The sequence below is a fragment of the Crocodylus siamensis genome, chromosome 1 (genome assembly GCF_052110815.1).
Source record: "Crocodylus siamensis isolate JL-2025a chromosome 1, ASM5211081v1, whole genome shotgun sequence".
Lineage (NCBI taxonomy): Eukaryota > Metazoa > Chordata > Crocodylia > Crocodylidae > Crocodylus > Crocodylus siamensis.
This window is the reverse complement of record NC_143395.1, coordinates 164,984,029-165,011,626: the sequence shown is the minus strand read 5'-3', so window position 1 is coordinate 165,011,626 and position 27,598 is coordinate 164,984,029. Positions and strand designations below refer to the sequence as shown.

The following is a 27,598-nucleotide window of genomic DNA, read 5'->3' as shown; positions in this document are numbered from 1 at the left end:
ACCTCCTCGGGATCCAGTCCCTCTGCACCACCGCTCCCTCCCTCAGGGAAACCACCACCGGCATATCAAAGCATACCTAATGATTCAGAGTGTGAACCTCAGCCAAGTGCCCCATCTGAATCAGGGAATAAGGGCTATTATTTGCGCAAGACTGTAGAATCACGGCCGGTGCTGAATTGCCCGACGCGAGAGGTTATCAGAGAGGGGGCAATGCAACTTTTGTCTACACCCCATTTAGTACTTCAGATTTATTTAACTGAAAGAATCAGAGCCCCTCTTTTCGTGAAGACCCTGAAAAGATGAGGGACCTGTTTCGATCTATTGGGCAAACCCATTGACCCACTTGGGCTGATGTCCAGATGATGCTTCAAACCCTCCTGACCCCGGAGGAGAGAAGATTAGTGTTGGGGACGGCAGAGCACATTGCAGCAGCCAGGGTAGAAGCAGAGGGAGCTGCTGGTCATACCTTGCGTGATACCTGCCCTGTTGAGGAACCGAGATGGGATAATCATACTGCAGAAGGAAGAGAGCTGAGTGCACGGTATCTGGGGATTATAGTGGAAGCAATGGGGAAAGCAGTGCCTCGGGTTACTAATCTGTCTAAATTGTATGAAGTGAGACAGGGAAGAGGAGAGGATCCCTCAGCTTTCCTCGGGAGGCTGTATGAGGCGTTCCGCAGGTTTTCGGACCTAGATCCAGAAGCCCCAGATAATCAACGCATGGTAAATCTTATGTTTATTGGTCAATCCGCTGCTGATATTCATAAGAAGTTACAGAAAACTGAGGGAGGTGCTGGGAAACCGATTTCAGAGCTGGTGGAAATTGCATATAAGGTATATGGGAATCGTGAGCATATGCAGGGGCGCAAGGAGGATAAAAAGGCTCAGTGACAGATGGCAGCGCTGGCAGCTGCTATAACTGGAGGTAACCCTGGAAAGGCTGGGATGCAGAAAGGGAAAGGAGAAAGAGTGGGAGCAGACGTTTGTCCTTACTGCAGGGAGAAAGGACACTGGAAGAGGGAATGCCCAAAATTAAAGGAGAAGAGAGAGGGTGAACCAAGAGGTCACCTCATGCAGGCAGAGGAAAAGGGTGAGGACACAGAATGAAGGGGACGGGGATCTAAGACCACTACCCTTCGGGTTGGAGCCCGAGAAGATCCTATGGTAACCATTAGGGTTGGTGGCAAAAACTTTGAAGCCTTGGTGGATACTGGGGCTACATTTTCAATGATTCCAGAAAACCCCCCTGTGCAGGAACTAGTGAACAGCATGTACTTGTAGAAGGGATTGAGGGAACACAATCCTGACTCCCTGTTTGTAAGCCACTTCTCACCAAAGTGGGGGACCATTTGCTTGAGCACTTCTTTGTATATTCTCCAAGTTGCCCGGTTGCACTACTTGGGCGGGACCTACTCACAAAATTGCAAGCTGAGATATTTTTCAGAGATGACCAGATGGTGGTCCAGCTACCTGTCAAGCAGAGCTCAAACTATCAGATGGCTCTCCTGGAGGACCGACGCCCTGTAGTAAGTTTTGAAGATCACACGACTGGAGTAGACCCTTCGGTATGGGCTGATGGAACCCCTGCACGAGCTAAGTCGGTCTCCCCGGTAAGGATCATACTCAAGGATGGGGAGGGGCCCGTTCGGGTAAAGCAGTATCCACTCAGCCGAGCGGCCAGAGCTGGACTCAAACCGTTAATAGAGAAATACAAGAGGTGCGGATGGCTAGTGGAAGGGTCCTCACCATATAATACCCCCATTCTTGGAGTGCCGAAGGCAGATGGGATCTCATACAGACTGGTCCAAGACCTGTGAGCAGTAAATAAGAAGGTCCTTTCAGACCATCCTGTAGTCCCGAACCCACACATGATTTTGACACAAGTACCGGGGGAAGCTGAAATATTTTCAGTGCTAGATTTGAAAGATGCTTTCTTCTCCATTCCCCTTCACCGAGAGAGTCAAAAATTGTTTGCTTTTGAATGGGAGGATCCAGATACTTTCCATAAAGCCCAACTCATGTGGACAGTTCTTCCACAAGGATTCATAGCATCCATATTTTCAGACTTGCCCTTCAGAAGGACTTGGAGGAGTGGAAGGGATCACATCCCACAGTGACTCTCTTCCAGTATGTGGATGACCTGCTATTCGCAAGCCCAAACTTGCAACTCTGTGAGAAAGCCACCAGGTCACTGCTAATCACCCTAGGGGAAAAAGGATATAAAGTCTCTAGAGAGAAAGCCCAAATATGTCAGCCTCAAGTTACATTTTTGGGATATAAGCTCTCAAAAGGAGTCAGAGCCCTGAGTGCAGATCGCATACAGGCAATCCAAGGTCTAACCTCACCTAAGTCACCCAAGGAGCTGCGGGCATTCCTAGGGCTAACTGGGTTCTGTCGACTATGGATACCAGATTATGGTGGGAAGGCTAGACCACTGTATGACTCACTGACTAAGGAGAGTCTCACTAAATGGAAATGGAATAAAGAAATGCAGCATGCCTTTGATCTGCTTAAGGCAGCATCAACCCAGCCCCCTGCCCTGGCCATCCCAAATAGTAAAAAGCCATATCGACTGTATGTTCATGAGAATCGAGGAGTTGCATCAGGGGTGCTGACACAGCCATCAGGCCCAACCTGGAGACCCGTGGGATATTACTCAAAGGTTCTAGATCCAGTTGCACTCGGGTGGCCAGCCTGTCTTCGGGCTGTGGCAGCCACAGCAGTGGTTGTTGAAGAAGCCCAGAAGATAGTCATGGGTGCGGATATGGAAATACACACCCCACATGGAGTTCCCCAGATTCTAGGGACTGAGGCAGGAAAGTTTCTCAACCCCTCCAGACAATCACAGTATGAAATATTTTTGCTCTCTAATCCAGGACTTACTTTCAAACATACTACAGCCTTGAACCCTGCAACCTTGCTGCCAGAGCCAGGGAAACCGACGCATGACTGCCTTGAGGTCCTGAATCAAACCACACAGGTGCAGCCTGATCTTGCTGAGGACCCAACTGAAGACCCAGATGCTGAATACTTCGTAGACGGCTCCAGCTCTGTCATCGATGGAAAAAGACGAACAGGATGTGCAGTGGTAACCTTGGATAAGGTAGTATGGAGGGAGTCATTGCCGAGCTCATGGTCGGCACAGGCCGCGGAACTCACTGCGCTCACCCGAGCATTACAGCTAGGGACAGGCCAGCGGGTTAATGTATACACTGACTCTCGCTATGCTTTTTCTACGGTCCATGCGCACGGACTATTGTGGAAAGAAAGGGGTTTCATTACGGCTTCTGGGAATAAAATTGCTAACGGCCCTCAGATTATCAAGCTACTAGAGACACTCCACCAGCCTAAAGAGGTAGCAGTCATTCATGTGCGGGCCCATGGGAAGGCTGCTGAGGAAAAGCATAAGCTTGGGAACGCAAAGGCTGATACGGCAGCAAAGGAAGCCGCATTTATTGGTGGAGAAGCGGAGGAAGTATCCAGGCAGGCCTTGTCCCATGCCATATGGCCATACGTCTGGGATTTAGTCCCGCAGTATTCCCCTGAAGAAGATAAATTTGCACAGAGAGCTTGTGCAAAAAAGAACTCCCAGGGGTGGTGGATAGTACCGGGAAGAAAGGTCATGATACCCAGGCCATTGCTTCGGGAGGTGCTGCAACAGCTTCATGCAAGAACCCATATGGGAGGCTTGGCTATGGGTGATCTAGTGATCCGCCAAGCAGTAGCCCCAGGGCTATATCTAGAAGCTCAGCGTATTGCTACCAGGTGCATCACATGCCAGAAAGTAAACCCTCAAAGGAAACCCCCTGTGCCAATGGCAGGTAGACCCTGGGCAGCGTACCCTGGACAAGCATGGCAGATTGATTTTGCCGAGCTCCCACGGTCCGGACATCATGGGTTTTTACTTGTCATGGTAGACCAGCTCTCTGGTTGGGTCGAGGCATGGCCCACCAGGACTGCCACTGCAGCTACAGTAGTGAAGTATTTGTTGCAGGAGATCATTCCCCGGTATTCTCTGCCTGAATCCATCGAGTCGGATCAAGGACAACACTTTGTGGGAAAGGTAGTTCAAGAAGTCGCACAAGCTCTCAAGATCACTTGAAAACTACACACACCATGGAGACCACAGAGTTCAGGACGAGTGGAACGCATGAATAGGACCTTAAAGACTCTACTCACCAAAATCTGTATTGAAGCACGCCTTAAGTGGCCTCAAGCATTGCCGCTAGCTCTTACTTGCATTCAAAACACTCCCCGATGGGGCCTTAAATTAACCCCATATGAAATTATGTTTGGCAAACCCCCTCAAGTCTTACCCCCTGGGATGCGAGAAAATGTAACTTTTGAATTAGGTAATAGTGAGCTTCATATGTATGTTATTGCTTTGCAGTCTGTCTTGTCTTCTCTTCACAGGTATGCAGCCTCCTTTCAGTGTCTGCCTTTAGACGTACTGGTACATGACTTCTGCCCGGGAGACTGGGTCTTGGTGCAGCGGTGGAAAAAGGAACCTTTGACTGAGAGGTGGAGTAGCCCTTTCCAGGTACTTCTAACAACCCACACCGCTATAAAGATTGCTGGCCATGACCGTTGGATACACCATACCCGTGTGAAATGACATCCACGAGCGTCAGAGGACACCAACTCCCAGGACAAACTCACTCCGGAAGCCGAGTCGTCCTCGGAACAAGAAGCCAGCAAGTGGAGCTGTGAACCTACTGGTGATCTCCAAGTGCGCCTGAGATGGCTTAATCAAAGTTCAGAAAATTAGACAAGAAAGTAAAAAGAAAAAGTTTAGGCCATATTTGATTGGTGACATGGATTACAGGGAACAAAGTTCAGTACATATAAAAATGTGAGGTGCTACACCTAGGGAGGAATAACTAAATGCACAAATACAGAATGGTAGATAACTAGCGAAGAAGTAGTGTTGCTGAGACGGATGTAGGGATTTTGGCAGATCAGATTCAAAGCTATGCATGCATGGCTCACCAAAAGCATCCGGGAATGTCTTCTAGCTAAAAGGGAGGTGCACACCCAATGGAAGGGAGGGGCCATCACCAGGGAGGACTATACTGTGGTTGCTCAGGGGTGCAGGGGGGCAGTCAGGAAGGCCAAGGTGGAGATGGAACTGAGACTAGCTTCCCAGATCAAGGACAAGAAGTCCTTTTTAAATACATAGGGGGCAAAAAGAAGGTTCTGGGTAACGTAGGGCCCCTGCAAGACGCTAGGAAACTTGGTCGTCACACCAGATGACAAAGCCAACATATTTAATGATTTTTTTGCCTCCATTTTCCTGAGCAGGGACTAGAACAGTCACCCCCACCCTGGGCCCCCTTAGACCCCAGGGGAGGCACACCTAGGCCAAGTGTTAGTGAGGAACTAGTCAGGGAACTTCTGGAGGGACTGGACGTATTTAAATCAGCTGGTCTGGATGATCTCCACCCCAGAGTGCTGAGGGAATTAGCTGAGGTCACATTGCAGGATCCCTGCCCTGAGCCCAGCCCTCGTGGTGCTCTGGTGTGGTGCCAGAGGATTGGAAGAGGGCCAACATGGTTCCCATCTTCAAAAAGGGGAGGAAGGAGGACCCGGGAAACTATAGGCCAGTTAGTCTTACCTCAATCCTGGGCAAGCTTTTTGAGAAAATTATTTTGGTGAATATCCACAAGGGGCCAGCAGGGCAGATTATGCTTTGGGGCAATCAACACGGGCTTATCAGAGGCAGGTCCTGTCAGACCAACCTGGTGGCCTTCTACAACCAGGTCACCAAATCCCTAGATGCAGGGGTAGCAGTGAACATAGTCTTCCTGGACTTTTGGAAGGCCTTTGACACTGTCTCTCACCCCATTCTCATTAAGAAACTGGGGACTGTGGTGTCAACATCCACACAGTCAAATGGGTCACCAACTGGCTGGTGGACTGCACCCAGAAAGTGGTGGTGGATGGGTCATTTTTGACCTGGAGGGATGTGGGCAGTGGGGTTCCATGGGGCTTGGTCCTCAGGCCCTCAGTGACTTGGACGAGGGGGTAAAAAACACCCTGTTCAAATTTGCTGATGACACTAAGATGTGGGGGGATGTGGGCATGCTAGAAGGGAGGAATAGGCTGCAATAAGACCCAGACAGGTTACAGGGGTGGACAGAGACTAGGATGGGATTCAACACTAACAAGTGCAAGGTACTGCACCTGGGGAGGAAGAACCAGCAGCATACCCACAGGCTGGGGAACTCCCTTCTTGTCAATGCAGAGGCAGAAAAGGATCTTGGAGTCGTCATTGATGCCAGGATGAATATGGGCAGGCAGTGTGGGGATGCAGTCAGGAAGGCCAACCACACCTTGTCATGCATCCACAGATGCATCTCAAGGAGGTCCAAGGGGGTGATACTTCCCCTCTATGCAGCACTGGTCAGGCCACAGCTGGAGTACTGTGTCCAGTTCTGGGTGCCGTGCTACAAGACGGATGTGGACAACATGGAGACGGTCCAGAGGAGGGCCACTTGCATGATCGGGGGCAGCAGGGCAGGCCCTACAGGGAGAGGCTACGGGACCTGAATGTATTCAGCCTCCACAAGAGAAGGCTGAGGGGGGATCTAGTGGCCTGTTACAAACTAGTCAGAGGGAACCAGCAGGCACTGGGAAAGTCCCTGTTCCCCTGTGCACTACCAGGAGTGACCAGGAATAACGGTCACAAGCTGGCAGAGGGTAGATTTAGGGTAGATATCAGGAGGTGCTACTTCACGGTCAGGGTGACTGGGACCTGGAACCAACTTCCAAGAGAAGTGGTACTGGCTCCTACCCTGAGGGCCTTTAAGAGGAGGCTAGATGTACACATTGCTGGGATTGTTTGTCCCCAGTACTCTTTCCTGCCATGGCAGGGAATCGGACTCGATGATCTGCTCAGGTCCCTTCCAAACCTAGAAACTACGAAACATGTCAGCAATGTGACAGTTACAAAAAAAACAAAACTAGTTTTGGGCTACATCAATGGCTGTATTAGGTGCAGAGGTGAATCCAAGGGGGATGCACTGGTACAGCTGCACCCCTTTGATTCCTGCTCCACCCAAGTTTAAGTCCAACTCCCTGGCAGTGGCAGCAGCATTTTTATTCAGGCAGCAGTGAGGGAGTCAGTTGATTTCATGGCTTATTAAAAATCTACCTGATTCCATCTAAACTCTTTATTCCATAGGTGTTAATGACCCACTCTCCTTTTTAATGGCCTTGATGTTCCACTACTCAAGCTATTCTGTGTTCTGTAACCTGCTGTCTGCTAGCTGCCTTCTGGTAACGTAGCACGTATTTCAGAGCTTTGCAGACTGTTTAAAAAAGTTGCATTTGTTTTGCATATTTTTCCATGAATCTTAAACTGAGTAAGATAGCCCGAGGCCCCTAGCACATTAGTAAAGCCTCTAGTTTTTTGTTTTTGTATTTTACCTGTTGCCTTAAACGTGATGAGGCACCCCACTGTCTACACGCCTCTTCAAAATCCTAGCTCTACCCATGATTTTTCTGCAGGATGTAAGATGCAGGAGGTGATAGTACTACTGTACTTGGTACTTGTTAGGCCTTAGGGTATTGTGCAATGTTCTGGGCTCCACATTTTGAGAAAGATGTAGAGAAGCTGGAGAGGATCCAGAGGTGAGTGGCAAAATGAGGAGGAGTTGGAAGAGAAGTCATATAAGGAAAGGCTGAGAGAGTTGGGTGTGTCTGATTTGAGGAAAAGGAGATTAAGGGGAGGACACAATGGCAGTTTTCAAATATTTGCTATAAAGAGGGAGAGAATTGCTCTCACCTGCTGCAAGTGGGCAGAACACAAAGTAATGATTTTAAAGTGCTGTAGAACAGATTTACAGGAGATAGCAAAAAGCTTTCCAACTATTAAAACTATGAAGCTCTGGACTAGACAGCTCAGGGAAGTTGTGGGATCTTTTTCATTGGAGGTTTTGAGGGGGCAGCTCAATAAGCATCTGATAGGGATGGATTAGGAACAGCATTTCTATATTCATGTAAGGGATTGGACCAGATAACATTTTAAATCCCTTTCAACTCTATGATTCTAAGATTTACCTTTGAAACAAATCTGGGAAAAGGGTTTAAAGATCTCACCTGCACAAAAGTAGTAAGACTAAAAGAGCAATTATTGCCCTCCTAAACCTACCAGACAGATGATTGCAGTTAAAAGTAGAGAAAACAGCATTGGCTTGAGAAAGAAAAAGAAAATAAAAAGGCAAACTCAGACTAATTTTATCATAAAACTAAGCTTCCAAGCAAGGGATATTTTGCTATAGAGGTCAGCAACTTACATACCCAATCTGAAAAATGTGCTAGTGAGGAAAGATGAATCCTTAAAGCTTCTAAAGGAAAAAGACAAATTCCTCCCCAACCTCCCTGAATGCAGCTCTTATAGCTAGGGACCTACCTAACTTGTGGTGAGACAAAACCATTTTCCCAGCTTTGCCCCAGCATGAAGACCCCATTCCATGGGCATTTCATGGCAGCCCTGCCCCTCAGCACTGATTGGCAGAGAGGCCCTGCACCTCAGTGCTGACTGGCAGAGAGGCCTGGGGGGAGGGGCAGGAGGGAGGACAGGCAGCTGCCATCTTGTCTGCTGCCCCCTTAATGCCACCTCACCAGCTGGTGCCTGGAGGGAAGACTTAATAAACACTTAAAAGTTTGGTTTTGTTTTTTGGCATGGGGGGTTGTGCAGAATTCATGGGCAACCCCAGATTTTTCAGTTTTCGCCAAATCTGCAAAACTCTGATTTAGGTAGGTCCCTAATTATAACTAATCCTACTGCTGTGTACACCAAGGTCTATGGCCCTTACTTTAATATTATAAAACAGAATATTGAGGTCACCCCCTACCCTGGGCTGGGTCACCGAGCCCTTCACAACTAACAAGAAAAATTGTAAGCCTAATTCAGTCATCTCCTGGCTCTTCTGTTTCTTCACAAATCCTTCCCCTCCCCCCTCCAGCCCCCAAGTTTTCTTTTAACCCAAGCTATCCTCTCATCCTTTTTATACCATTCTTTTCTTTATCACTATTTTCTCCTTCCCCCTCATTCTGGTCATCCCTCCTTTGTTTTTCTGTCTTATACGGATAACCACTCAAATAACAAGCAGGAGCCAAATGCTTTAAAAGGTGGGGTTCAGCAGGAAATGTGTCTCATGGAAGCGATTGACTTTCTAAAAAAATACTGTTCGGCATTTCTAGGTTGCCTCTCCCCATACTAGTGCTTTATGGTTTGGAATTACTCTAAACTAAAAATACAAAAAAGCTTGATTATATATGCTAGAAAATGTATTTGCATATTTCAACAGCAACTAAAAAAAACTGTATATTCAGAATTTAAAAACAAACCACGGGTTTTGTTTTTAAACCATTTCATAGCTGAAAATATGTGCAAAATGTTGAAGATAATCAGGCTTTCTAAAGGATTTTCAATCCATACAAAAGCTATCCAAATAAGAGCTGCTGTAATTTATGTCCTGATTCTCATCAACACATTTTGAATGTCTAAAAACCCTTGTGGTAAAAAGAAAAGTTATATGGCTTGATAACAAGCAGCATGAAATTCATGCATTTTTAATCATTTTTCTACAACACAGGAAAAAAGCACAGTTCGTTAATGCTGAAAAAAATACACACCTTGCATACATCTTAAATATTCAGCATTTATTTCATAAGGAAAACTGATATCAAGACACACAGAAATGAATCATTTAGAAACTAACAAAGCAGGAAAGTGTGGGTGGGATGGGGAGAGGAAGATAAGAAAAGTACCAAATATCGCAATAACTGATTAATGGAAAAAACATGTTTTCTAAACTTATGCATCAATAGTATATGCATACAAATTAAAATGAACAGAACATGAAATCTGCATGCAGTTCATAACAGTGTTACGAGGACACTTGATAAGGCACTGTTTTCTTGTGCAGAAACAGACTGCTGTCTGGAAAGCTGTCATAACATTGCACCTAGCAGCTTTCCTATTTGAGCATTATTAGCTTCTGTAACTGTCACAAAACTAAGACTCTTTAGTTAGCTCCGTCAGAAGAACTTGATCAGTTTTATTTACTGTAAAGCAGATATCAAGCAATCTATGAATTATTTTCATATTAGTAGGGATATTTTTATGTTAAAGTATAAAAGCCAGACTTTCTTCTCCTCTCCAACCAAACTTAACACTATTAGAATTCAGTAGCAAGATTTGCAAAAGTTAACATTGCAAAATTCTGAATCTAAGTTTATTCAGTATTGTAACATTATGGCCAGGTACAGCAGACATTACACATTTACCAGTATGAGTGATTGGAAACCGATCTATAGCCATAACAGAACAGAAGTTTGGCACATAAAACCAGTTTATACCTGCAACAGAACAGAAGTTCAGAATGCAGACTGGTTTAAAAATGCAAGAACCAGGTCTAAGATTTGTCCCCCTCCTCCTAACAAAGGACAAATGTGTGTCTTATTCCCTACCAATATAAACTACTCTGCTTACAGAAAACTGTAATTTAGATTGACTCCACCTTGGCCTTTTTGAATAGCTGTATCTAGCCTATCAGTTTCTTTGTTAGATGAGGGGGGTACCATGCTAATAATGTTAAACAATTATTATTTACTAATATTTAGAATTTATTCTCGTCTTGAATTAGCAGTCAGCTTTAATTTAAAAATGAAATGTCATCAGAGATCCTTTATTGTTAATTAATGAGATTTTTACAGTTACTACATTGTCATATAAACATTAATATTTGAAATTAGTTATTGGGATATTAAAAACACTGCACAATGATGTAAAGAAAAACATGCACATTCAGAATAGATACATATTAATCAAGCAATTAAGAAAGTGATTATTTTGAGCTGTTATATCATACTTCGAAGCATGTTACAAGGAGAAGGCCCATGAGCTAGTTACAAAGAACTGCAACTTTACTGAAATTCAAGTACATGAAATGAAAAAAACTCAAGTGTTGCTTATATGAAATAACATATGCATAAAAATGAGGGTATTTTCTGGTTATTATAGAAGGCATGACAGCATGGATAATTAAAGATGAAATTGTGTCTGATGTCCTAAAGCAAGGGTAACGAACCTGCAGCATGCAGGCCACAAGTGGTAGGGGCAGCCTGCATCTGCCATGTGACAAACTGTGGAGGAGACTGGCATCAAAAAGCAAAGGAACAGATAGGAGGAGGAGGATAGGGCAGGAAGCAGAAAGCAGAGCAACAGGTCATGCCGGGGAAGGGAATTGGAGTGGCACATGGTGAGGGTGCTGGCATACCTGCCCAAAAGGTTGGCCCTACTGTCCTAAGGCAACCAATCTATCGATTTATTTAGTGAAGGCTTACGTACTTTAGAGTCATGGTAAGGATTTTTTTTTTTTTAAATAGCACTCAAAAGATATAAAACACTTATATTACACACAGTCATTGGCTATGCACAGGATCATTCCTACTTGGAATGATCAGGGGGTCAGCTAAGCATTGTATGAAATCCATTCCTGTTACAGCAATGTATATAGAACAAATGCTTGAGGGCAATTTATTCTAAAAATGTCTGTTTGTCATTTGTAGGCTAAACTGGTGCTATTAAAAAAAGAAAAGAAAAGGCAAGACTATGGGGAAGATGACAACTATTTATGTTTTATATATTCTTTAAAGCCTGCCATACTTAATTTTGCTCTTTAAAATACAAAGAGTTGCATTTATTGTTCTGGTTACAGGCCCTATTAAATTCATTTCACTGGAGTCTCCATCCCTGCTAGTGGATCCATGCAAGCCCAGGCAGATCTGATAGCAGGACTGAGCTTTAGTTTGTGAGAATAAAAAGGTCCTATATGTAGGAAAAAGCAGCTAGGAATTCAGAACTGAAATCTTGATTTCAGAGGGCAGCGTCCTATTTCCCTTTACTCATCAAAATAGCACTCACATAGCACTGTACAGGCTCTTTTTGACAGAGTTTGCAATCATATTCCATGTGGAGCATAGGGGCACAAGCATGCACATCAGGCCGGGCTCTAGGCAAATATGTTGCTTCATATGCATGTACTTGGGCAAATTAAGTCCCAAAATGCTCTAACCATCAGGTCACAGAATAGACATTCTCCAATCTCGTCTTCAGCCCTTCTCTTGATGCTGGCTTCCCAGGACAGCCAAGAGACCAAAATGCGAGGAGCCAGGAGGAAGAGAACATCAGAGGATGCATGGCTCAGTGAGATGGCTGTTGATGCTTTGGAAGGGAGCAGGCCATAGGGTCCTTGCTCTCAGAGGCAGAAACTTCCTCCCGTGCTTTTGATTTATTTCATCCAGTGATCTTGGTACAGTGGCTCACCTTCAGGAGGAGACTGGATAATGCCTAATTTGCAAGCTGGTGGTTAGAACACTGTTCTGGGAAATCAGAGATCTACATGAAATGGGCAATGGGAGGGGGAGCTAGAATCTGGGTCTGCTACCTCCTGGGCAAGTGGCCTAACCCCTTAGCCACTGGAGCTAAAACATGAGAGGGTTGTTGTCCCCTTAACCCTGCCAGCTGTTTATGTCTGGTTACAGTATCAAGATTTGCATTCAAGGTGTACAGTGTAGAGCCAGGTACCTGTCCAATCAGAGCAGAGACTACTGAGCGTGCTCAATGGCTCCTCAGACACTTACGCATCCACACTGCATACAATAGGGTTGCAAGCTGCATATGTGTAAAAATAGCAATTATGCAGTTGAGTAAGTTCCATTCTGGTGCATAAAAGGCGAGAGGCCTATAGTAGCCAGTATTTGAAATTAATAACTTAAGATCTGCAAGTATTTTCTGCTCAGATGTTTTATAAACAACATCCTCTCATCTGGCTTTCAGACACCGCAGATATATAATGCAGGTGCCACCAGTCACCTTCATTGTCCAATCTGAATACATCACTTCCCTGTTAACTCCTCTACTTACGGTGCCTTCATCCCATGTCTAAACTGGTCATCACCTTCAGGACCTTTTCAAATCTACTCTCATTATTCTGCCCTGTCCAGCTTTGCATTTGCTCCTCCTCATCTCAATCACTTCTGTACCCTCTTTTCATGCAGGCCTGGCCATGATACAGTTCCTCCATACATGAGGACTAGGACTCTTACTGCTTATATCTGAGTCCCTTTTGGATCTCTGTCTACTGTAGTGCATACAATGAATACTTTACTTGTATATTTTCCTTTAAAATGAAAACTCTAAAACCTGTCTAAATTTAACTAAACTTACTTAAATGGCTATATAATTTCCAGTAATTCTTAACCTCTTGGTTCAGAATAACTTCCCTCGGCCCACATGTGGCCCATCAGCAGACTGCTGCGGCCCATGTGACAACAGATATAAAACATTTTTTAAATGGCTACACAGAAAGTAAGTTGTGTGGGTGTGGACCACAGCACATTGAGAGATGTAAGTGTGGCCCACTATGGCAAATAGGTTGAGAACTTAAACTATACAGTATCTGGTTGGGGATTCTCTCCCATGTGCATAAATACTGCCTGCCTTGACAGTCCTGAATAGGCAGCTTCAATCAGCGTAAATGCAAAATAATCCAGAATATTCAGAACAAGTGAAAGCTCTGAGGATAATCTCTCCATGCAAACTTGGACATGTCACATATGGTTTCAATTTCAACTTGATGAGCAAATTTAAAACAACCCTCAAAGAGGATGCAGGTACTTCAGGGGAAGGGGGATAAATAACCAATTTCTCTGAGTGTTCCTATATCAGCAATGCATTGCCATGACAACTGTAATGCCAGTAGTATCAGTGTGGGATATAAAAAGGTCTGTAGAGTCTATGACAGGGGAGGGCAATTATTTTGGGTGGAGGGCTGCTTACTGAGTTTTGGCAAGCCATCGAGGGCTGCATGATAGGCAGCCAGGGCAGATAAATATTAATTTTCTAAATTTTTTAGGGGCCCCGCTGGCCAGATAGAATAGCCTGGTGGACTGCATCCGGCCCCCGGGTTGCATTTTGCCCACCCCTGCTCTATGACAACCTGGGAAGACTGGAAAGTATTTGGCCTTAAACTGTGAATGATTTAAATAGGTCATCTTTAAAGTTTATATAGTTTTTTTTTTTCCATATATATTTTTATATAGTTTTTTTGTGTGGATGCACAAAATGAAGATGAATGAACACAGCAGAAAACTCACAAGATGGTTTAATATATTGAAATGAGCTAATCATGCAATGGATGCAAAGCATTACTCATAAGATCTTCCATCATCCCTAGGGATACAGAAGGCTGAGACAGTATTTCTTACCAGATAATTCTCTTTTAGCAGCTTCTTTCCTCATTGACCACTAATGAGTTCATGCCACCCACGTGGGGAATTTGGAGGCAGTCCAGTGTTACTTCTGAAGACCTGCCCTTCAGCTCAGGCCAACAGAAGAGTTCTACCAAAGCTGTAGGAAAACTCTAGTGACCAATCATTAGTATTAAGACAGCAACTTGACATGAACTATAAGCATAATTCTCTTCGAGTTATTTAAGCTTCCCTTTAGGGCTGGGAAGTATTTTCTTACCACACTATCAGATTGGGCAAGAGAAACTGCTAACACAAAAGAAAAAAGTTTCTCATTCTGCTGCACAGCTTCTCTCCTCATCCAGTGTCAGTGCAAATGAGCAAGCAGCAAATCGCAGCAGTAGAGAAGGAAAAGATAACCATAGATTTAATTATTCTTATAGTAAAATCTTATGAACAGATGTTACATATACATAAAACAACCAATTGTACGGGAACCCACTTGGTATCAACTTCCTACCAAAGCATGCCTCCAAAATGGAATAGAAACACACTTTGCAAGTTTTCCTCAGAGAACCATGCACTTGTTTCCCAGTTCTTCCCAAGATTCCTGTCAAGTTTTCCAGAAGCCTAGTGTCAACTGATGCATATCTTGGTATCTTGCCTATAGTGACTTTGAGACCCTATGACTTATGCTTTTTGGATAGAATTAAATGAACAGGTACATGTTCTACACACTTGATATTCTTTTAATGCTCTAGGACTGCCCATTCAAATCACCAATACTTTTGAAAAGGGGAGTGGCAGGGGGGCCAAAAAATAACAGCTGCCCCTGTTGCTGCACGACTGTGCCAGCAGCATCAGCAGTCAGAAATCACTGCTGTCCAAGGCATTCAGCTGCTCAGACAAAATGGTGGAAGAACCCCTTACCACAACTTGTGGGATTGACCTTGAGCAGAAAGGTTATGAATTTTTCCTTACTGAAACAGCAGTGTGGTTTGTATAGAGACAGGAGAAGTAATTCCAAGATCCGTCTTGTCTGAGGTAATGGCAACTAGAACAGCCAGCCCATAGGCCTGTCCCATCAGTCATTCCAACTGATCTTGACATCCAATAATACAGAGGTGGAGATCAGATGTGCCTACCTTCACAGTGGTTAGTACCCATGTTTTTACGCTAGCTGGCTGTAGGACTTCAGCAAGTCATTCTGAAGAAATACTAATTTAGCCACGAGAACCAGAACTCCATTAGAAGTATATTGGTATTACAGTAGCAGCTAGAACCTACTGCATATGTAACATCTCTAAATGGCCACCTTTGACCTCATGGAACCTCCCTGTATGGCCTTCTTTAACCTCGTGAAAGCCTTCGACTCTGTCAATTGAGAAGCACTGTGGAGGAACCTTCTGAGGTACAGATGCCCACCAAAATTCATCACCATTCTTTCCCTTCCCTGTGACAGTATGTGAGTGGTGGTTCTCAGTAACAGCTCTATCACAGATCCCTTTGAGCTTAAGACTGGAGTTAGACAAGGCCGTGTCATCACTCCAACACTCTTCTCAATATTCCTTACCAGTGCTACATTTGACCACCAACAGGCTTCCAGTCAGAGTGGAGCTAAACTACCAAATGAATGGCAAGCTGTTTAAATCTCAGGTGACTCAGAGTCAAAACCAAGATTACCTTAACCTCAATCAATCACTGAGCTCCAGTTTTGCTGATGATGCTGTAGTGTGAGCTCACTTGGAAGCAGATCTTCAGGCAATTGTTGATGTCTTTACTGAAGCATACAAGAAAATGGGACTGACACTTAACATTCAGAAGACTAAGGTCATCCATCAACAAGCTCTTAATGAACAGTCCCTAGCTCTGGTAATTCAGATTTACAAAGAATGCTATTTCCCATAGCTTAGAAGCCATCTCTCACAGAAGGTTGACATCAATGAAGAAATCCAACATCACCTCAAATGTGCAAGTGCAGCCTTTGGATGCCTGAGGAAGTGGGTGTTTGAAAAAAATTGTGACATCAGATTCGAAAACAAGCTCATGGTTTACCAAGCAGTTGTGATCCCTACCTCACTGTACAGAGCTGAGACATGGACAATGTGCAGGAGACACCTCAAGTTGCTGGGGAAGTAACATTAACACCGCCCATGGAAGATCTTTCGAATCCAGTGGAAAGACAGATGCTAAAGTTAGCATCCTCTCACAAGCAAACACCACAAGCATCAACATGATGATCATCCAACATCATTGTTGTTGGGCTAGCCACATCATCAGTATGTCCAACTCCAAACTTCCAAAGCAAGTACCATTCTCCCAGCTCAGTCAAGGCATACACTGAAGAGGGCAGAGAAAGTGCTTCAAGGACATCCTCAAATCCAGCTTGAAAAAAATGTAACATCAACATCAGCGCATGGGAGGCTATTGCCCAGGATCACCAGAAATGGAGGAAGAGTCTGCTGCAGAGATCTCAGTATTTTTAAATCCCAAAAAGACAATAGAGAAGTGGGAATGGCAGAAATAGCACAGTGGACTGAACCAAGAACCCAAAGCCACACAAAAACAAGTGCCCAAGTTGCAGTAGAAACTGTGGATCTCAGATTGGCTTTGTCAATCATCTTTGGATCCACAGATAAGGCAATCATGGAAGATAACCATCCTCAGCTGTGAGGGATTGTTGATAATAATGTTGCAGTAGCAGCAAAAAACCAGGGCTCTGCTATGCTTGGCACTGTACAAAGAGGCAGTCATCCTCGCCTCAACAAAGTTTTCTGTTTCCTTTGGCACCAGAATTTCAAAATCTCACCAAATAAAAGAGGTAACATTTCCTTGTGTAATTCTGGCACCCAGACTTAACGTTATCAACAAAGTATATATGCTGCACTACACATATATGCTACATATATGCTAGGCCAAGAAAGAATATATGCTACTATATTACACATTTCTTCTGATGCCCACATTATTAAATGCAGGTGTTCCCAGTCTGAAGTGACTGACTGCAGAAGTCTTGTATTTCTATAGTTGCAATAGATTCATTTGCTATCTAAGAAATCCAGTGTGGCTGCTGAACCAGTGGTGAACTAGGAGGGACCTCTTCTCTTTTGTCAACCTTTGTGAATTGTCCTAAAAGATTCTTCTCTGCCTAAGACAATATTTCCATTAGCATAAGGGAGCTCAGACCTCTTGTTCAATCCCTAGTTTTGAAACAGATACAAAGAATCATGTGTTAAACACAATAACTAACAGGAATAAGCACCAGTTACCTGCCACATGGTTTCTTCCACCTTCTTTTGAAGCAGCAGGCATTTGGTACTATCATAGATGAGGTACTTGAGTCAAGGGACTACTGATCTGATGCCAGATGATTTCCACAGGATGAATTAAATATTACCAATTTTTGGAAACCTGTCTGCCAGGTTGGCTCCTCATCCTCCAAGGCTTGCTTCCGTACCAAGCATGCACATGTCTAACACAAATAATGGATAGGCTTTCAGCATGCCAGTTATACTTACCTGCCTACAGCAGACATTTGAATGTGATCCAATATTCAACTTTGCATTTTACCTGGTGCATAGTTTCATGACATTAAAAAGAATTTCTCCAGGAACCTTTTAAAAAAATCTACTGAGAAAGAAACTCACACAATACACCAACAGTTGTAACCACTGAAGATAGCTGACTGCTGCAACTGAATTTGGGATCTTCACAAATATTTACCATGATGATGAAATTATGGCTAGAACCAAGGCTCTTTTGACCCCTACATAACCAATTCCCTACACCAAATTAGAAAAGCTTTTATGATTTTGAAGATATGAATTCTTTCCAGTAGTTATGCAAGTATAAATGGGTCATATCTCTGGGAAAGAGAACTAATTGCCATTATACACAGGCAAAAATACATTATTATTTGGGTCATGCTTCAGCCTAAAGACATTTCTTAAGATTCTAGGTTTGGAAGATGCCTCAATACTTTCAAAACAGCCTCCCAGCAAAACGCAAAACTGACCCAAACATGTTTAGCTTTAAGACTGGGACATTCAGGAACACATGGCTGCAGAGTTGTTTCAAAGATCAGACACCAAGATAATGAATTGCTTGGTGCTAATAGATTTTCCTTATTATTCAGGTTTCCCTTACTAAATTCTGAAAGGTTCTAACAAGGTTTTCAAAGTGCTGTGTGATGTGTCCTTACGCTTTATGGTCAATGGAACTCATTGGAAGGAAATCCTCATCAGATGACAATCTTGTACTGGTGGAAGCTATTGTATGTAGTTCTTTGCAAGCCAATGGCATTCTGTGTTGAAAAAGCCCTGAAGGTTTTTGGGTAAGAGGTGGAGGGAGGAATGCTTGTGCTTTCCATGCTTGTACTAAAGGATGGCATCGTATTCTCCCTGGCCCAGGAATCCCTCAGTCACATGGATGGGATTTAGGCAAAAATATCTTAATTGAGGATGCAGCCTGCTAGACGTTTCCAGAAACCTGAGAGGTTGCCTACCTGCTCCATGAGGCTGGCTTGCATCATGGTAAGTGCTCAGGATGACCAAGCACCTCTTCAGCTTTACTCAGTGTAGATTTATTTTTCAAGAGAAGGGCTCTCTCACTTGCCTCACTGTAATCCCATGCTGAAGCAACTTTATGAAAATAAAATCCTCTTGGACCCCTGGACTGGTCAAAGACTGGCTGAAAGACACCATATGTTTAATAGGGAATTGGCCTGGGAGAAAGGCAGTCCTTTTCCCTAGTAGCTAAGGCATAACAGGGCAGCTCCAGACCTAGGCAGCAGTGGCTGCTGTCCTGGCAGTGGTGGTGACATGGCTATTTTTGGTGTGTGCCCACCTCTCCCAATGGGGAAGGAAGAGAGCACAGGTGCATAGCAGATAATCAGAATGCATCTTTCATATCCGAGAGGCTTTCCCTGGCCAAATGAAACTCCTTGGGCTGAAAGTCTGCCAGGGACAATCCACAGTACACTGAAGCCAGGGAAGGCTTCTCTACATTCTGCACTATATGCTGCATACTTGAAGTAGAGCAAACACTACCACTAAGGAGAAAAACAAAAGATTTTTGCTCTAGTTGTTCCTTCAGTATTAACTGCAGGCTTGCTGAGGTGTATTTGCCTTTTTGGGATCTACTCTCTTTGTGGTTAGCTAGACTTTTCCTAATTAGGGAAACTGTGCATCTAAGGCCTAGCTTCTTTTCTTAGGAAGATGAAGATCCACTGCTGCATCTGGAAAGCAGGGCCTTAAAATGCCTCCCTTCAAAACACTTAGCCTGTTAAGGCTTTTCTGTTGAAACTGTGGTTCCCGAGAGTGGGGGGATGACATTGCCAATCCAACTTTGATCCCTGACAAGGGGAGGGCCAGGAGGATGTAAAAAGTTCTCTGGAGAGCTGGTAAAAGCTGTCTCAGATGAGATTTAGCACTGTGGTCCCTAAGCAGTTTTTGGGGGCAGCTCTGCCATGGAGTAGGGGCAGGATAATTCCTGCAACAGTAGACTCAGGTGCCTGAAACCACCATATTGACAATCAACCTGTTTCATGAAAGAAGGAAGAACAGATTTTAATTCAATCTATTGTACAAGAAGCAATAAACATTTAAAATGATAAAAAAAAAGAGAGAGAAGAAACTGAACCACCGACTTGTTCAGTTGTTGCAGTTAGAAATTCTGGTGGCCCAAGTTGAAAAGTAGGGCTTGGTAGCTGAGCCACTATCAAATTCCATTCAACTTCGTTCAACATCACTTTCTCCATATTTCCGTTTTCATATCATCATGGTTTTATACAGCAGAACCCATGGGGAACAATATTAAATTAGTAAAATCAGGACATCAAGGTCTACAAGGCAGCAGATTTTGGGGAAGACATTATGGTCCTGAGTTCAGCCGTTTCAATTTTAAACTACAAGAGAAGTTTGTTGAAGAAGAAAGTTCTCCGACTTCCTTGCCCCACTAAAGCTTTTCATTGACAGCCATTTTCAATTTATATTTTTCCTTCAAGTGTCAGGTAATAAAAAGCTGCCACCCTTAACTCATGTTATCAGTTGATGTCCAGAACTATAATAAGACCAGTTATTGAGGTTTGTTTTGCTGATCTCCTATAGTCCTTGAAGCAGTAACACTACTTTAGACAGATTTGGTTCTACTGAGGATAGCCAGCAGCCTAAATGAAGTTTATTGCATTTCCTTTCTGACATTACAGTTTACTTTGAACAATTTGTATTATTTTAGGTTACACTTCAAAGTGAAGACTTGGGATAGGACCCTAAATCAGCTGAATCAGGGAAATGCCTTTTTAAGCTAAGTGCAAATTAGTTACTGGGATAAACTCTTTAGCATGCCAATTTTTCTCCTTAGTTTTCAAGTATCATGTTGCATTGTTGCACTTTCATCCAAGCTCTTCCTTGATTTCCAGTGAGATATAAAAGCTACTTATTAGAGGTGCACCAATAGATTGGTCCAATATTAGACTGGCAGATATAAAGAAAATTGGCTGTATCGGAAATCAGCCTGATGCGGCTGATAATTTGACTGAGAAATGCCTGTGCATGCACACGGCCACAGTACAGCATGCAGGCAGCAAGGAACACAGCCTGGCAGCTTGAAGAACAGCATGCAGCTGGTAAGTCTGTTGTGGTGGAAGCAGAGGCGAGGGGCATGGGGGAAACAGATCAATGCCCACCATGGCGAGGGAGGCAGGGACAGACACTGCCCAGATGAGGCGAAGGGAGCTTAGGACAGAGCCACAACCTGTCCAGGGGGACATGGTGAGGGGCGCAGAAGGCATGGTGTCTCCCACCACTGTCCACATCATGGAAGGGCCGGGGGGGGGGGTGCAGATTTGCCCCCAGATCTGCACTGGGCAGGGAGGGCTGCAGCTGCAGGCTTTTTGGTGACAGTGCTGGGAGGGGGCTATGGGGGGGGCCTGCAGCCACCCCAAATTTCACTGTAGCCTGCCTGCCGTGCACTGCCACTGCCTGCCTTGAGCCCAGCCCTGCTGAGAAAAGCTCAGCGCAGCCCCGGCTCCAGCCCACAGCTGCAGCCTGTCCTGAGCAGATCTGGGGACACATCTCCCCTCCCCTCCTGTGCACTCCCAGGGTGCATGCAGCCTTGGGAGCCACCCCCCCCGAGCCATGGCTCTGTCCTGCACCCTGCCCTGGCCAGGCAGCATCTGCCCCATTCCCTCCATCCTTCACCACAGGGGGACATTAATCTACCCTCCTCACATCCTTTCCCTCTCCTCCCACCACAACAGGCTTACCAGCTGCAAACAGCTGTACCAGTCGATATGCCTCCTTAAAAATCAGCTATTGGTATTGGCCCTCACATCTCTAACCGGTACACCCCTACTACTTATACCTTAAGTTTTTCTGTGTACACAAATTACTCCCTAAAAGAGGTGGTTTGAGAGAGAGAAAGTTAACATCTTTCACCTACTGTATGCTCCACCGTACTTTTATTTTTTAAAAAAAAATATTTAGATTCAGTTCTGTTCTCTCTTCCTCCTGTCACAAAATAACAGACTTAACTAGTCATGTTTAGGAAAGTTCTTATTGTCAGTAACAAGGATCTTGTCAATAACAATATATATATGATTCTGGAAAGCTCACTGTTCCCCTGTTACTCTCAAGTTAGTCATTTCTTGTTCTCTTACAGCCCATGGAAAAAGAAAAATTCCTCTCTCTACTCTGCAAGCCGCATACTTGATTATCAGGGTAAAGATGTCTATGGGCAACAGATTTATTTGCATTGTAATTATCCAATTTTATGATTATGCTGACAGAAAAGTTAACAAAATCTTGAAAACATTTTTTTCAACCTTAAGCACTACTGCCTTAGCTATTATTTTATTGTACTTTAAAGTTCTTGGCATAGATGGTATTAGCCATCTCCTTCCTCCCCATCTATTTCAATAGATATTGGATAATCCTCAGCACACTACAAAGGGTTAAATCAAACTCTGGAAGTTGATTCTGGAGCGCTTTAAACAAGATTGTATAAAGCGCAGAGCAGGCATATGGTAACTACATTACATGCTACTGCACCTTTCTTATTTTGTATTTTTTGGAACACAGAAAAACGCAACACCATCTGTGTATGAACAACAGACCAAACATACAATTCAGCAGTGAAATTCTGGACTTCCATTCTGACCTGAATTCCTGGTGAGCTGAGGTTTTTGGAAAAGCTATGTTAAAGAAGCTGTGTAAAGACATTAAGTGACTGAGGTGCCTCTGTAAACAGTACTCTAAAGCAGGGGTGTCAAAGATATGACTGGTAGGACAGATCTGGCCCACAAAGCTGTTTCACCCAGCCCACAGGTCTCCTAGAAAGGCTAATAATTCAGGGGTGCGAAAAGCATCAACTCCTATGCTGCCAACACTCATTCTGCTGTCAACACTAGGTCTGGATGCAGCCCCTGAAGCTTTTCATGGTCTGGACCTGGCCCAAGGGCCCGAGTGAATTTGATACTCCAACTCTAAAGGATAAGAAGCTTCACGGGCATAGGCTGTAGCAGTTTTAAGGTACGTTAAATGATTCAGCCCAGGCTTTAAGTACTCCCCTTGTCAAGGGGAAAGAAATCGGTTTTAAATTATTTTCCAAAAAAACTGAGTTTTGGCCATTTAAATATTATCTGCTAGAAGCAGGGGGATTTTGCCTTTTTTAAAATACGCTCACCACATGTGTTAATAAAAATCTTCAATAGCCCCTGTTAAAAACTGTCAAAGTTTACAAATGTTGAATGGACATACACACTCTGAAATACAAGCAGCAAGCAGACGAGTAAGTGCAGGCTGATTATGTTGTCACTTCCAGGGTTGCACAGAGGGTATCAATGAAGCTTATGGAAAACATACCAAATAAATAAAAAAGGCTATATTGCTTTGGATTCCCAAAAAATGAAGAAGCAATTTAAAGGAGTAGGGGAAAAAAAGAAACCCACATTTCTCAAATGAAAAAGATGAACAGAAGGTAAATCCCCCCACCCCGTTCTAATCGAATAAACAATAGTTAAACAGTTACTTATAGCATACTTCCAAAAAAACTTTCTAAGCAAGATTTTTCTTGCTGTGTAGAAGATGATGTTAATTTTTAAGGGTGACCCTTTTTATTATTATTGTTTAAATATTTTATTATACAGGAAGAAATAAAGAGAAAGGTTGGGCTAATCTGATCTGGATTTTTTCATAGTTTCTGTTGGATATGAGAACCCTGTACTACGTTTGACTGACAGCAGGGGCCATACAAACATGTTACACAATTACAACAGTCTTGAATTTACATACAGTACTTTTCATTCATGAATTTTACATACTCCTTTTGATTACATTCTTTGTAGAGTGAGCATTTTTTAAAATAACCTTTCAAATTCAGAAATAGAGCAACAATCTAACTCATGATGAAATCATGGATTAAAAGGTAGTTTTCACATTCGTTAAGACCTATTTGAGAATTAAAAGTAGAATCTATTTTTAATTAAACATCACAAATGAATGGTGGCAACATGTATATATTGCAATTTTATTTCATTCGCTCAAACAAACAAAGTTAGCATGTAAGAAATTTAAAATGACACAATATGGTAAAAATAGCAGAGAATGAACTGAAAAAAAACCTAAAAAGGAAGTAAAACTAAATGCATGAAAATTCAACATTCATTAGTGTTTCATCTTCAGCTTTGATTGACACTTGATGTTTAAACTTTTTAAACAATGAACCTGAAATCATGACAACTATCTGAAGAGATTTCAGCACCAGCACTAAGATTTGTACATTCAGTTTGTTTGCAATTGACTTATTAGCCACTTGTGTATAGTACAGATTTATCACAGATCAGATCACAGTGTTGTGGAAAGCAGAACCTTCCTGGAATTAGAAAGGATCCCTAAACTGCACCCAGCTTAAGACATCCACTGTACAAAAGCAGAGAACCATCATAACATGGTTTTAAAGAACTTAGTTTAACAGTAAGCAAAATAATCTTAGCTTCTGTAGTTAGTCTAATTACTGAAATCTCTATAAATGGCATAGCTGTCATTATGACAGCAAGTGTTTACAGTAATTTTTAATCCAATAAAGTTTTCTGGAAAGGACCAATTCAACAATCTGCAATTATGTGAAGTATGTATGTAGAAATAGCACGAAAGAAGACAGCTGTTCCTTTTTTTTTTCCTTTTAAACAGAAATCATGTTAATTTTAGACCAAGGCACAAAGCGTTTAGTGCATAAACCAGTTTCTTTCACAATCTAGTAGTTTAATCATTTATCTGATTTTGGACCACTTATACCCATTACACTATTCCACTAGGCTATTCTTAATTTTTTCTAAAACAAAACAACAAACAAAAAAAGCATGATTTCCCACAAGGATAAATTTCCTTAAGATTGAAATGTCTGCATAAACAAAAGTTACATTAAGAAAGATGAACATGCCTCCTCTTATTTAGAAGGAAACAGTACTTTACAAGCTTGCTGCATTTTTTTAATGCCTTCACTAATACATGCAGAAAAATGAGTATTTTTTGGAAAAAATAATATACTGACTTAGCTATTATTTCCATTGTAGTCCAGTCTTAGAATATGAATGGCTATAGAAACAGGAAAATGCTTAAACTGGAAAAAACCTCATTCCAGCCTTTTGGAAGCATAAGTGCTGTTGCTTTCTTTTGGTGTCCAGCACTTGAAGAGGATATGCTATTTAAAACTAATGTCCTGTGAGCAAAGCTGCATGAACTCCAGTAAACTGAAACAGGAATAATCTCTCCAAAATTGTAGGTAATTTTTCTGATTAGCACAGATCACAAAGCAAAGGTGGCACTCTTACAGTTCAGAGAAATTCAAGATACAATAGAACAAGTACAGATTTTGATCCACAATATTTTCCAAAGCACTGTGGCTCTGACTTGTGCAGTTTTTATTCTTTTAATCTTGTTGGTGGAAAAAAATTTATGTAGCTGAAGTGTTGAATTTTTAAACTACAGTAAAGACGGTATCGTCTCCCTTGAAGCGTTCACATTATTCACTAAAGTGAATGTTGCACCACTGCTGATCTTCAGCTTCCCTTTTTCTGCTGTGACCTTGTGCTCTAATGCATCATTATAACTACTGCCCTTATTTGATCAGTCAAAAATGAGCCTCAGAAAACACAGGAGCAGTTAGCTCTTGTACTAACAAAGTACACCTTGGTAATGACCCAGATTTAAATGACCAAATGTTTGTTCTTTGACCAAGTTAAAAATGAAACAACACTTTAAGAACTTCCAAAGAACAATTACTGAAGTGTTACTGAATATGATATACAAATAGCTGAAGAAATGATACAAAAAGGATTAAGTACCTGGTTCTATTAACATGGTTACTGATAAAAGTCACATCATTTTCCTCATTATTACACATGCATGTAAATATAAGGAAAAATAGTGCAGAAATTAATTAAAAAATTGTTAAACCAAAAGTATTACCCCCCCTCCCGCCCGCCACAAATCCTTCATCCCAATTTTTCCCCTGGGCATTAATTAAGCCTTAAAAATAAAAAGGCTACCTAATATTTGTGACATGCATTTTTTTTAATTAGAAAGCTGATCGTGTTGTGTTACATTACAAAAATGTTCACATGCATAAATCTAAAAAAAGCCTGAAAATCTACTGTAAATCTACAACATACTAATGATTTACAATTGTCCACTGATTTGTATTATGTAGAAGTCTTAGATTTGGTAAAGCATTGTAACAATTTAGGAAGGCATCTACATCTTTAAACTCTTGACTGTATTTGCTTTTTGTGTCTACAAAATTGCATGAAGGCTAACTAGAGAGGCTTCCCATAATAAAATTCCATAAACTTGATATGTTATCACTTCCTAGGTCATTTACTTACAAATATTGCCCTTTAAAGTATGCTCTAATTGTTTCATATTTTGTGATCTGGACTTGTGCACGCCTGATTTTTTTTAATTATTCATGGAAATATCAAATGTGATAGGAAGACAAACCTGAGATACATTTGCAGTACATCTGTATAACTTGCTAAATTCTTCATTAATAAAGAAAACCTCTCTGAAAAGCCTTCCCAAGCTTTTTTCTTTTTTTAACAATGAATTCTGAAATATGTGCAATTTTATCTTGACATTAGAATATTTCAATGCACTGTGATGCTGTCTGACAGGTATAGGAATTTCTGCATAATCATTACAGCAACTTTTAAGACTCTTTTCCACCTGCTGTAAAGGTCAGAAAAAAGCAGCAAACTAGGAGGGAAATAGCATATCACCAGTGATGCGTCTGACGGGTTTCAGAATGTCACTTTTCCCTCCTTCCAAGTGTCTGTCTCCCATTTTCTTCTAACGGCTCACAAATGTAGTCTGTTTTATACCAAGTTAGAGAGTCACATCTGCTTAGTCCAATCCTTCTACGCAGTATTCGACTTGTTCAGTTCCTGCCTGATTGCTGATTTGGAATAAAACAGGGAAAATGAATAAATTCCACATCCTAAATAAAAAAGGGACTGGCCAAACTGATAGAACTGACCTTTTAAAGATAGTTCTGTATGAAGTTAACAATAAAATGTTAACGCTACCACAAAAAGTTAAGAAGCTATCTTATTAAAAAGTATACTGTATTTTATTTTGGCTTGACATAACAGAAAATGTCATAATTTTAATTATCTCTATATAGAAAAAATATTTTTCCATAATAGGAAAGGAGGCAACTATCCTTCTACTACACTAGTATTATCATGAATTGTTATATGAACTGAATTATCATACTGAAGTCTCAGGCATTCAAAAATCCCTGAGACTCCACCCCAACCAAGATTCTACTACAAAAGTGGCTAAAACAAACACACAAAATAAAACTACTGTATTTACTCAAATACAAGATGAGGTTTTTTCTCCAATCAACACGGGGAAAAAATAATCATCTTATATTTGCATACAAGGAAACTTCATTAAATACATTTTCTATCATTAAACTGTTGCTAAAAGCAGTATGTTCTCAGTAATGGAAACCAGCCACGAAGCTCAATACATACAGCTAACACTAAACGCAACTAGAAATGTGTGGCCAGCATTGGGCAAATATATACTGATGGGAACTTCTTTTTCAGCCATTTAAAATAACAACAAACAGGTGGGTGTTCTCTTCACAAGGAACTGGCACCAAGTATTACAAGACCAGGCCAGCAGCAAGAGAGCCAGACGCAGCCCTCCCTTGGATGCCAAAAATATCTGACCTCAGCCAAGCGCAACCCATCTGTATGAAATGCATGGTAATAGCCGTTGCATGCAGTGCCAACTCAGTGCCAGCTCTTTTTCAAGTTATGGTGAGCTAAA

At 42.4% G+C, this 27,598-nt stretch overlaps 1 protein-coding gene across 9 annotated transcripts in view; it reads right to left on the bottom strand.

The window, feature by feature from the left end:
- Positions 1-23,759: 23,759 nt before the first annotated feature.
- The window catches only part of ENAH (ENAH actin regulator), a 199,504-nt gene continuing 195,665 nt past the window's right edge, over positions 23,760-27,598 (bottom strand). For all 9 annotated transcript variants that reach the window (XM_090047874.1, XM_090047902.1, XM_090047938.1 and 6 more), the window contains one exon: positions 23,760-26,711. In XM_090047874.1, the coding sequence (XP_089904000.1) occupies positions 26,674-26,711 (38 nt within the window). In that variant the 3' untranslated portion in view covers positions 23,760-26,673. The remainder of the gene's footprint in view (positions 26,712-27,598) is intronic.